General features: G+C 43.5%; 1 protein-coding gene across 8 annotated transcripts in view; it reads left to right on the top strand.

Annotated features, from left to right (window-relative positions):
• Positions 1 to 12,723, top strand: part of CEP89 (centrosomal protein 89) — a 69,601-nt gene that overhangs the window by 27,170 nt on the left and 29,708 nt on the right. For 6 of the 8 annotated variants that reach the window (XR_009615412.3, XR_009615413.3, XM_060650910.3 and 3 more), the window contains 6 exons: positions 265 to 293; positions 1,353 to 1,395; positions 2,843 to 3,067; positions 4,229 to 4,371; positions 10,271 to 10,321; positions 10,486 to 10,569. Coding sequence is in view for 6 of the 8 variants with exons in the window: in XM_060650910.3 (XP_060506893.1) it covers positions 265 to 293; positions 1,353 to 1,395; positions 2,843 to 3,067; positions 4,229 to 4,371; positions 10,271 to 10,321; positions 10,486 to 10,569 (575 nt within the window). In the remaining 2 variants the exon portion in view is untranslated. The remainder of the gene's footprint in view (positions 1 to 264; positions 294 to 1,352; positions 1,396 to 2,842; positions 3,068 to 4,228; positions 4,372 to 10,270; positions 10,322 to 10,485; positions 10,570 to 12,723) is intronic. The other 2 variants (XM_060650907.3, XM_060650909.3) reach the window with 1 other exon arrangement.

The raw sequence follows: 12,723 nt of genomic DNA on the forward strand, positions 1-12,723 counted from the left end.
GGGGCGGCTCAGTCACTACGAGGAGTTTGGCCTTGGTTCTGCAACCATGTGAGCCAACGGGGTGCTCCAGAATTAACAGGATAAGGAGAGAAGCAGGTGGGTCAGGCCCCCTGCCTGGGCGGGGGGGGGGGGGGGGGGGGGGGGGGGGCGCTTGTTCATCTCATCGGTAGAAGCCAGGCTCCTGCGATCATGCTCTGGTGAGTTGTCAGATGTCTTTATCTGCTTTTAAAACGTTTTCCTCTCCCTCTCTCTTCTTTTAATCAGATGGCAAACCTTCAGTTCTGAATTTAACGGTAAGATTCATTTCTTTTTCTTTTTTTTTTTTTTAATTCTTAATGTTTATTTGTTATTGAGAGACAGAGAGAGAGACAGAACATGAGCATGGGAGGGGCAGAGAGACAGAAGACACAGAAGGATTCATTTTTTAAAAACCAATTTTCTCAATAAATAGAATTTCCACCATAATTTTAAACAACTTTTGTGATTTGTAGGGGGGATAACTTCCCTTACGAGTCTTTTCCCATTAAATGTTTTTTTAAATACTTTTGAAACCTGAAGAAACTCATATTTTCCATAGTTTAAAAATGAATGTAACATTTTGAGGGGTTAGGAATGAATAGATGATAACAAATTTGCAAGCATGGAAATAGGGTTTTGTTTTTTCTTTTTTACAAACATGAAAATAGTTTTAACTTAGGTTTAAATCCTCCGATGCCATAGGAATGTAAAAACTAAAGATTTCTCAGTAGAGTTCATTTCATAACCTTATCTACTTTTTCGGCAGAAATTAGAAACTTCATATCAGATTGATGTGTACTGGAAAAATGAGCAAAAGGTCAAAGCCTTCCCTTTCCTCTAAATTTTGGTCAAAAAGGAAGATCCTACGCTTTTCTCAGCACTTTGGAAATGCGCTTCTCTGCAGCCAGTGGGGTCTTTTTGCTTTTCCCAAGGAAGAAGAACCCAGTTAGAGTTCCCTCTAACTGGTCGACACCCGCAGCCCCATCTCGTGTTTCCAAACTTGAACTGACGGCCTGTCCCTCGTGAGACCTACATGTGAAAACATGGTGGCTGAACTCACGGGGGAGAGTCGGGAAGAAAGCCCGAACAGGACCTCCTTTACTGCCTCCTAGGAGGCACCAGGAGGGGAAGACCCTTAAGGTTTAAGATTCGGCTAAAAGAAACAACGGATATTAGAGTTTCTAAAGCTGCAGCAGGCTACAAACTCCAGGAGCCAAAGTGCAGGGAAAGAAGCGCATTTAATTATGTGATAGACAAAAACCCAGCTGCTCGTTTCAGTCTGTTTTTAGGAGATGCTAAGTACTCTTAATTCAGCACTGTGTTTCCTTCTCTAGGATGAAAAACCACCATTATGTGAAAAGCCTCCACCGTCCCCAGGTATTTGCCTTTTAAATTTAATTATGGTGAGCACCTTATTATCGTAGAGGTTACCCAGAATCATCTTGTCTAAAATAAAAGTCACTTCTTTCCCCCATACAAGCTGTTGCTTCTGTCCCATTACTGTGTTTGGGAAGAGGAGGCACCTGTTGATCTTCCACCTGTGCCCTAAAAGAGAGGGTCCAAGTGTTCAGACATTGAATGGTGGGTGGATGTCGCCTGGGGATGTGCTCAGGCACTGGGAGGCCAGCGTTTGCAAATCGGGGCCACTTTGTGTCCCCGCCGCCTGCCAGGGCAAGGCACAGGCCGGGAATCCACCACCTTTTCTAGCTGACCTCTCCTGGCATGTTTTCAGCTGTAGTCTCCATCTGCCATCCAGTCTCCAATGTTTTATTTCTGAAATGCCTCCGAGTTGCCCTCTTGTTTTCAGTGCACCTGCAGAGTTATTCATTTCTTAGACTTCCCTTTCATGTTCTAGCGACTGGATATGCGTGTATCAGGGGTCAGGGAGGCTATCTGGAGCCACCAGTCCTTCCGCTAGCCCTTGCCTGCCCCCTGGGGTGTGTGCCAAGCCACAGTCTGGAGCCACCGGCCCTCCCACTCTTGACGCCCCACCTCCAACTCCGTTTCTGCCTCTAGCCTCTCTCCATTCAGAGGCATGCCCTGGGCCAGGGAGCACATTGCAGTCCTTAACCTCCTGTGACCTCCGTGAGCATCTCTCTGCACGGAACGTCGCTCTGTGTTCTCCCCCAATCTCTTGCTACTCCTTCTTAAAATCCTTCGTGACCTCTGGCTTCTCCTCTCCCTGGTGCCCACAGGCTGGTGGCTCCTCCGTCTCTCCAGCTGAGTCCGCCTTCAGAGTGGGGCTGTGTCCTAAACTGAGCTTGACTTACCCGATGCATCTGTGTCCCTTGTCGGGCTGAGTGTCTTTCAAGCCGCAGGTCTTGGTAGCCCTCCTTGATTTGCCCTCACTGCCCACACCTGGTCAGCTCTGGGCCTGTCCCTCTCTCGTATGTCGCTTCCTCTCTGCCCTCACTCTGGGGCCCTCTGGCCTCCCTGCCTCTGGACTGGACCTCATTCCTGTTCACTTTCTTCCCTGCTGGCCCCAGAGGCTCATGTGAGAATAGAGCCTCTTCCTTTTCACACCTCTGCCTAAAAACCTTTTCTGGCTCCTGGCAGCCTGCAGGACAGAACCCTTACTTTACACATTATGATATGCAAGGGCCCCCTTCGGCTCCTGCCTCTCTCCCTGTGGCTTACAGTGGCCTCAACAGAACACCCACTCTTTCTTGTATAGGCCGTTCTCTTTGCAGGGACTGAAGAACACAGCGTGAGGCTGGACGTGAAGAAGTGACTCGCATGGTTTTGGAGATAAAGTCTCTTATAATTTTGATGTAAAATTGTAAAAACCAACATTTAAAAAAACTTTTTCCCTGTACCTTTCCAGATATAACCGGTAGAGCACGGCAGAGATGTTTAGAAATAACCAAAGAGAAGTTCCAGGAAATAAAAGAAGAAAACTTGCATCTAAGCAATGCAAATCAAACCCTTACTCTTGAACTTAACATAGTAAAACAAGCATTGAAAGAACTACAGTTAAAACTGAAAAGAACAGAAAAAGAAAATCGAAAGTTGAAAGAGGCTAAGAAAGCATCCTCTCAGGAAGGTGGGGGTAACTACACTGTTCTTTTATTAAAGGAACAGAGAAGAATTCACTTATTTTCTCATTTATTTGAAAGTTACTATTTTCTGTTGTAATATTTGCTGATGTTAATGTTTTTATTGTATTATAATATTTAAGGTTCTGTTTTTTTAAGTTTATTTATTTTGAAAGAAGAGAGAAACAGCACGTGAGCTGGGGAGGGGCAGACAGAGAGAGAATCCCAAGCAGGCTCTGCAACTGTCATCACAGAGCCCAGTGCAGGGCTGGAACTCACAACTGTGAGATCATGATCTGAGCCAAGATCAAGAGTTGGACTGAGCCAGGGGCACCTGGGTGGCTCAGTTGGTTAAGCGTCCAATTTTGGCTCAAGTCATGATCTCACAGTTCAAGAGTTCGAGCCCCGCATCAGGCTCTGTGCTGACAGCTCAGATTCTGTCACAGATCCTGTGTCTCCCTCTCTCTTTGCCCCTCCCCTGCTTGTGCTCTGTCTCTCTCTCTTTCTCTCAAAAATAAATAAATGTTAAAAAAAAAAAAAAACAGATTTGGACTGAGCCACCCAGGCATTCCCTGAGGCATATATTTATTTCGACAACTTTATATTATTTGTGCTGTTACTTTGTGGAATCTATTTTCTTTTCTTTTTTTTTTTTTTCTTTTTGTTTTGTTTCTTGAGAGAGAGAGCAAGAGAGCGTGAGCAGGAGAGAGGGGCAAAGAGGGAGGGAGAGAATCTTCAGGGCTTGATCTCATGACGGTCATATCATGTCCCTAGTGAAAATTAAAAGTTGAATGCTCAACCAGCTAAGCCACCCAAGCACCCCCTGGAATCTCTTTTCTGTTATGCTTTCTAAAAGGATATTGCTATTCTATGGAAGGTAATTAGTTCTAATAAATTTTACATTTATTTTATGTATATCATTTGAAACAATGACTTTTGCTTTCTACAGTTTTCATTTTACTTTAATTACACATGCATAAACTTCCAAAACACCGTTGACTCTTCAGTGTTAAAAAAATTTTGTGACTTTTATTCATTAATACCTATATATCTGTCCTCCACTGCCTCTTGTGAGCCTAAAGAGAAAAAAGAGCAGATGATTGTAATTTTTGTAAAATCTTGATCAATTTGATGTAAGTTCTTCTAATATTAAATTCTTTTTTTTTCCCCCATAGTCGCTGCACCTGAACTACTTTGTCTAAGGAAACAGGCTCAAGAACTAGTGGATGAAAATGATGGGTTGAAAATGACTGTCCATCGTTTGAATGTAGAACTGAGTAGATATCAGACAAAATTCAGGCATTTATCCAAGGAGGAGGTAATGTTTTCAATTTTAAAATATCAGTTTTCTGATTTTTTATTTTTCAGCCTTTGCTGTTGAATTGCTTTCCATTCTTGAAGGGTTCATTTTTTTTTTTTTTTTTTTAAATATTTATTCTTGAGACAGAGACAGAGCTCGAACAGGGGAGGGGAAGAGAGAGAGAGAGACACACACACACACAGAATCTGAAACAGGCTCCAGGCTCTGAGCTGTCAGCACAGAGCCTGATGCGGGGCTCGAACCCATGAACTGTAAGATCACGACCTGAGCCGAAGTCGGACGCTTAACCGACTGAGCCACCCAGGTGCCCCGAAAGGTTCATATTTATTATTATTTGGTATAAAATGGCACATCCAAAGCACAGTCTTTCGGGGGACCTTTCTATGTCCTCCCTTCTGCCCTTCCTTCCCCTCCCCCTTTCTCAAAACAAAAAGCCATAAAGGTTCTTTGTAAAGAAAATTTGGGGACAATACAAAAGCAAATAAAGGAGTAAAAGTCCTTGTCTTCGGCTCCATTCTCAGTCCTGTTCCTCCAGGTATAGCTGTTGTCTCTTGGGGTACAAACTTTGGAAAGAAAGCAGACTAGTTTTCACAGGTCCCCCAAATCACCTGGCTCTCATAGCCAATGGGACTTGGGCTCATGATTCCCGCAGGACTAGCAAGCAAAGCAGCAGTTCTGAAATAGGGATGGTGCACACAGGTGCAGCTACTCACTGGGCTCAGCACAGGGGGAGCAGGCAAAACACCCACCTCCCACTTTTCCCTGGAAGGGGTTTGACCTCCTACTTTCCCAGCTGCTGCCTGGGGTCTGGCTTCCAATCAGCCTGCATCTGGGTGCTAAATACAGCCTTCCCTTTTGGGAAATTAATGAGTCTTGGTATGCCCTCAACTACTGGGAGCCACTAAGAACAAAGACAGTGGCTTGGATAATCACAGAGTTTTGAGAGGCAACCAGGAGCTCAGGCCAGGCTGATTGACGAGGCTCGTCTCTTATACCGGACCGGTCTGTCAAAACTGGGAGAGGTAGGCTGTTTTTCCTAATGTACAGAAACCAACACAGAGAGTCCAGGAAGATGCAGGAAAAAGGGAGTATGTTCCAAACAAAAAAATCAGATACTGATTTTAATGAAGTCCAGGTAAGTGATTTACTCAATAGTTCAAAATAACAGTGATAAAGATGCTCACTGAGGTCCAGAGAGCATGAACAAAGTGAGCATTTCAACGAAGAAATAGAAAAAAATTTAAAAGTACCAGACAGAAAGCATAGAGCTGAAGACTACAATAACTGAACCAAAAAATTCAATAGGGGGTTCAACAACAAACTAGAACAAGTGGAAGAAAGAATCAGTGAAGCTGAAGACATGGCAGTATAATTCATCCTATCAGAGAAGCAAAAAGAAAATGAAAAAGAATGATGGGACGCTATCAAGTGGATTACAGGGGTCCCAGAAGGAGGAGAGAGAGAAAGGGACAGAAAACTTATTTAAATAATGGCTGAAAATTTCCCTAATCTGGGGAGAGAAACAGACCTCCAGATCTAGGAAGTTCAGAGAGTTCCAAATAAGAAGAACCCAAAGACACCCACTCAAAACACATTATAATGAATCTGTCAAAAGTTAAAGACAAGGAAAGAATCTTAAAAACAGCAGAGAGAAAAATAACTTATGACACACAAGGGAACTCCCATAAGAATATCAGCAGATGTTTCAGCAGAAACTTTGCAGGCCAGGAGGGTGTAGCACAGTGTATTCAAAAACAAAACAAAACAAAAACTGCCAACCAAGAATACTCTACCTGACAAAGCTGGACAAAGAGTTTTCCAGACAAGCATAAGCTTAAGGAGTTCGTCACCACTAAACTGGCCTTAAACATACTTTTCTAAGCTAAAATAAAGAGGCAACTTAGTAATAAGAAAACACATAAAAGAACTAATAATTGAATTCAGTAAATTTGAAAAATCAATACAAAAATATACAAAAAACAGTTGTGTTTCTAGACACTAACAACAAAGTATTGGGAAGAGGAATTAAGGGGGGAAAATCCCATTTATCATAGCATCAAAAATAATAAAATGCTTTGGAATAAATTTACAAAGGAGGTGAAAGATAAAACCCAAAACCATAAAACATACAGATGAAAGAAATTAAAGTCACAAATAAATGGAAAGCTTTTCTGTGCTTATAGATTGGAAGAATTAATAGTTAAAATGTCCATACTAGCCAAAGTGATCTACAGATTCAATGCAGTACCTTTCAAAATTCTGATGGCATTTTTCACAGAAATAGATGGCATTATTTCACAGAAATAAAATTTGTGTGGAATCACAAAAGACCCTCAATAGCCAAAGCAGTCTTGAGTAAGAAGAACAAAATCTGGAGACATCCCACCTCCTGATTTTAAGCTACTACAAAGCCATAGTAATCAAAACAGTATGGTATTGGCATAAAAACAAACACACAGACTAATGGAACAGAACTGAGGGCCTAGAAATAAACCCATGTATATATGCTCAGTTTATTTTTGACAAAGGAGCCAAGAATATACTATGAGGAAAGGACATTCTCTTCGATAAATGATTGGAAAAACCAGATGTCCACATCCAAAAGAATGAAACTGGGCCCCTAGCTTACACCACACCCCAAAATCAACTCAAAATAAATTAAGGACTTGAGCATAAGACCTGAAATCATAAAACTCCTTGACATCAGTCTTGGTGATGGTTTTTTGGATTTGACGCCCAAAACAAAAATAAACCAGTGAGGCTACATCAAACTTCTCAGCAAAGGAAACCATCAACAAAATGAAAAGGCAGCCTGTGGAACGAGAAGATATTTGCAAACCACATATCCAATAAAGGATTAATGCCCCCCAAATACAAGGAATTCCTACAGCTCAATAGCACAAAAATAAATAATTTAAAAACGAGCAAAGGATCTAAATAGCCGTTTTTCCAAAGAACTACAAGTGACCCACAGTGCTCAGCACCACTCACCAGCAGTGAAATGCAAAGTAAAGTCCTAATGAGCTGTCATCTCACCTGTTAGCAGGTCTATTATTAAAAAGACAAGAGACGGCAAGTGTGAGGTGTGGAGAAAAGGGAACCCTCCTGCACTGTCAGAAGTTAATTTGTGCAGCCACTATGGAGGGCAGTATGGAAGTTCCTCAAGAAACTAAAAATAGAGCCCCTATATGATTCAGCGATTCCACTTCTGGGTATATGTCCAAAGGCAACAAGGTCACTGTCTTGAAGAGATGTCTGTGCTTTGATGTTCGTTGAAGCATTGTTCACAACAGCCAAGATATGGACACAGCCTACGTGTCTCCACGGATGAATGGATAAAGAAAATGTAATGTATATGCAAAAATGTGTGTGTATGTGAGAGATAGAGAGAAAGAGAGAGATCTATATATCTCACTCTTGATTTGGGCTCAGGTCATGATTCCTGGGTCATGGGATGGAACCCTGTGCCAGCTCCACCCTGTGCATGAGGCCTGCTTGGGATTCTGTCTCTCCCCCTCTCTCTCCCTCTGCCCCCTCCCTCACTCATGCTCGCTCGCTCGCGCTCTCTCTCTCTCAACATACAATACAATATCATATGTTGGAATATTATTCAGCGTTACAAGAGAAGGTAGTGCTGCTCTTTGTAACAACATAGATGAACATGGAGAGCATTCTGCTAAGTGAATTAAGACAGACAAATACTGCATAGTATGACTTCTGTGTGGAATCTTAAAAAAAAAAAAAAAAGCAGGTCAAATTTACAGAAACAGTAGAGTGGTGGTTGCCATGGGCTGGGGGCTGGAGGAAATGGGAGAGGCTGGAGTATCATCTTTCAGTCACAAGACGAGTAAGATCTAAGGATTAATGGATAACATGATTATAGTTGATAACACTGTGTTGTATAATTGAAATTTGTTAAGAGAATAGAACTAGTGTTTTCCTTTTTAAAAAAAAGATAAATACATGAGGTGATGGGTGTGTAATTAGCTTGGTGATGGGAATGCTTTCACAGTGGAGGCATACAGAAAGAAGAAAGCAGACTCGTTTTTTCTTTAAAACAGGGATTACAGAATTCGATAAACTCACTGAGCAGAGCACTGTATTAGATGCCGCGAGGAGCAAAAAGGGGCCAGAAGGTCAGGTCCTTGCCCTTAGAGGATAGTGCACGTGAGGGGTGTGTGGGGGCGGGTTGGGGGTTCTGACATGTCAGGATGTGCAGCTGACTGTCCCCTGCTGGGATCAGGATAGGAAGCCAGAGAGGACACCTGTTCTCATGTGGTTCCTGAGAATTCAGGGCAGCTCCACAAGCTTCTGATTTTGTTTGTTAATTTTTTTTTAATGTTTATGTATTTTTGAGAGAGAGAGCACAGGGGAAGGGCAGGGAGAGAAGAGATGGAGAATCCCAAGCAGGCTCTGCACTGACAGCCCAGAGCCCGATGCAGGGCTTGAACCCACAAACTGTGAGATCATGACCTGAGCCGAGGTCGGACACTTAACCCAGGTGCCCTGGTTTTCTTTTTAAAGTAAGACTTAAGTTTACATTTTGCAATAACAGCTTTGAGATTCACATGCTCACCAGTTCACCCATATAAAGTGTACAATTCAGGGGTACCTGGCTGGCTCAGTCTTGAGCGTGAAGCTCTTGATCTTAGGATTGTAAGTTCAAGCCCCATGTGGGGTATAGAGATTACTTAAAAATGAAATCTTTTTAAAAAATGAAGTGTACAAGTCAGTGATTATTGTAGTGTCTTTGCAGGATCATGCAACAATCGCTACAGTCAATTTTAGGGCACGTTCGTCACAACAAGAAATTTCATACCTGTTAGCAGTCACTCCCCATTTCCCCCACCACCTGCACTGGCCCCTGCAACTACTAATGTACTTTCTGTGTCTGTGGATTAGCCTGTTGTGAGCATTTCATATAAACGAAATCATACAACATGTGATCTTTCTTGACTGCTTTCACATAGCATAATGTTAACTCACGCATACACTCGAACGTGAGTGGGGGAGGGGCAGAGAGAAAGGGAGAGAGAGGGGGAGAGAGAGAGAGAGAGAGAGAGAGAGAGAGAGAGAGAGAGAGAGAATGAATCCCAAGCAGGCTCCACCCTGTCAGCTCAGAGCCCAAGACAGGGCTCGAACTCACGAACTGTGAGACCATGACCTGAGCCGAAATCAAGAGTTGGATGCTTAATTGACTGAGCCACCCAGGCACTCCCCCCGCTGATTTCCTGACTTTTATGATGTTACTGCGGTTGAGTGAATGAATGTTTGTTGGCAGGAAATATACACTGAAGTACTTAGAGGAAAAGGGGCATGGTATCTGCAAATGTCTCTCAAACATTTCAGAAAAAAAGTGGTCATCTGTACATACATGCACACATGTATGCATGTGCATGCATAGATGCTGATGCCCGGTCTAGAATGAGAATATCTAAGGCTTATTTGCAATAACATGGATGGAGCTAAGGAGTATAATGCTAAGCGAAACAAGTCAGTCAGAGAAAGACAAATACTATATGATCTCACTCATGTGGAATTTAAGAGACAAAACAAATGAGCAGAGGAAAAAAAACAGAGAGAGAGAGAGAGGCAAACCAAGAAACAGATACTTAACTACAGAGAAGAAACTGATGGTTACCAGAGGGAAGGGGGTGGGGTGGGGGCAGGGGGAGATAGGTGATGGGGACTAAGGAGGGCACTTGTGATGAGCACCGGGTGTTGGTGTGGAAGTGCTGAATCACTATGTGGTACACCTGAAACTACTGTAAAACTGTATGTGATCTATACTAGAATTGGAATTTAAAATTTAATTAAAAAAAAAAAGCATATCTAAGGCTTGAAATATCAGAGGAAGTGTAGTTTAATTTGCCTTCACCATGTGCTTTGCTCTTAGACTTTAAATATCGACGGCCTCCCATCAAAGGGTCCAACACCACCCTGGTTGGTAAGTGAAAGTTATTTCATTTCAGGCCCACGCCTTCTGGGCTATAATTGAATAGATGTTAAAAACGATTCCAAATTAAGTAGATTTTCTTACCTTTTTAAAAACGTGCTGATTGTGTTCAGATGTAAGACCTATGATAACCTTCTTTTTTCCATTGTGTTCAGTTGGATACAAAGTACCTGTCACCCTTGTTACTGGCATATGAAGACAGGATGAAAGAGAAGGATGAGCTCAATGCCACCCTTCAGGTAGGCTGGCAAATGCCTCAGGACAAGGTTTATAAAAAATAAGACCACTTCAAACTTTGAAGAAACATTTTGAAGATAGGTATGCCCAACATCTCCTGGGTACTCAGATGTTGGAAGGGGGGAGAAAAGGGAGGAAGGAGTGTAGTGGTGCAGGTGGGGGGGAGGGGAGGAAGGAAGAGAAAGAAAGAGGGAGGGAGGGATCAGTGGGGCCGGAGGGGTGCGCGGGGATAGGTGAGCGGGGTGTGGAGGGATGGGATGGTGCCGCATCCATCAGAAGCCCGGATTCCCAGGCCGGCAGCCCCGGGGGGGCCGGGCTCTGGGTGTGCAGAGAAGACAGCAGCAGGGGCCGCTCCTTTCCTGGCGCTCTGCGGCTGCACGCTCCACTGCGGAGGGACATTGGGCAGACATGGGGAGAGTAGGCCAGAGATATTTTAGGCCGACTCAGATGCTTCTTAGCTCTCTGAAGAGCTGACCCCAGAGAAATCCAGTGGTGGTGGTGGTGAGGAAGCCAGGTGTTTGCTCATTTCTGCCTTGTTCAACTCTGTGTGGTGGGAAGGGCCTCCGACAGCAGACCCCGTTCTCATTACACAGGCGGCCAAGGCTACGTGGCTGTTATAGGTATAGGTCCCATCCTCTCTGTGTGCTCATTTAAGTGACCAAAGACATCTCTGGAATTGGAAGGATCCAGAGAGAAAAGTTTGGGTTTTCTGGACTCTCTGGCTGAGAGGGTCTGTTAAGTCACCCAGCCTTCCTTGTTATACTGTCCCATGTACAGTGGTCCACGTAGTACGGTTTTGAACCTTTTCTTCTAGACTTCCTGTTGGACATTTAATTTTGTAAGAGGATGAATTAATCTTTTTTTTTTTTTTTTTTGAGAGAGAGAGAGAGAGAGCATGTGCACACACTCACGAGCGGGGTGGGCAGAGAAAGAGGGAGAAAGAGAATCCCAAGCAGGCTCTGCCCTCCCAGAGCAGAGCTCAGTCTCACAAACCCTGAGACCTTGACCCTGAGCCGAAATGAAGAGAAGCTTAACCAACTGAGCCACTCAGTGCCCCAGGGGTGAATTAATCTTATACTAATTAACTATCAAGCCAAACAACTAACAAAATTAATTTGGTGCTCCTTCTAAAACGGGTATGGAAATAGTCTTTGTAAATAGACATTTAGTAAATATTCTAGGCTTTGCAGGCCCTGTGGCCTCTGTCAGCAACTCTTCAGCTCTGCTGTGGAAGGATGAAAACAGCTATAGACGAAGTGCAAATGAATGAGTGTGGCTGTGTTCCAGTAAAACTTTATTTACAAAACAAGCACCTGGCTTGGGGGCTTTAGTTTACCTGAGCCCTGTTCTGTAAAAGAGCTGTCAGCCACTGGGGAGTGTGTTTGGGCAGAAAGGTAAAAAAGAAGCTACATGGCATGGTTAAGTTAACTGGGTATAAGCATAAATGTCTAATAGCTGAGAGGAGAATGCAGACTGGCATCTGAGGTTGTCTCGTGCTGAAGGACGCCACAAGACACTGAAGCTGACTGAGGGCTGGCTGAGAAAAGCAGCGACGGAGGAGGCCCAGCAAGAGTGCCAAGAACACAGGAGGCAAAAGCGGGCCCCACAGCAGTCCTTAGTTGGGTGAATGACGGATGGAGCTGTCCTCACTGATGGCTTCCTGTAGGAGAGGCTTTCTTGTGATCATAAAGGGCCAAAATTAGGAGAATCCAGGGGCACCTGGGTAGCTCAGTCGGTTGAGCATCCGACTTCGGCTCAGGTCATGATCTCACGGCTTGTGGGTTCGAGCCCCGCATCGGACTCTGTGCTGACAGCTCAGAACCTGCTTCGGATCCTCTGTCTCCCTCTCCCTCTACCCCTTCTCTACTTGCACGTGCGCTCTCTCTCTCTCTCTAAAAAAAATAAATAAACATTAAAAAAAAAAAATAGACTCCAACCCCTACCCTTTAATTCAGATGAAAATTTCTTACTTTTATCTAAAAATTTCCAGTTTATCCTCCAAAGTCTTTAAACAAAAGAAAAATTACAGTGTTCTTAGGTCTCTGCTTTCTTTCTTTCTTTTTTTTTTTTTTTTTTTTTTTTGACCTGCCTTTATCTTTTCAACTTGTGGCACTCATAGGAAAATGTTATCAAATCAGGAACTGAGTGTTTAAAAC

The sequence above is a fragment of the Panthera onca genome, chromosome E2, assembly GCF_046562875.1.
Source record: "Panthera onca isolate mPanOnc1 chromosome E2, mPanOnc1 haplotype 2, whole genome shotgun sequence".
NCBI lineage: Eukaryota > Metazoa > Chordata > Mammalia > Carnivora > Felidae > Panthera > Panthera onca.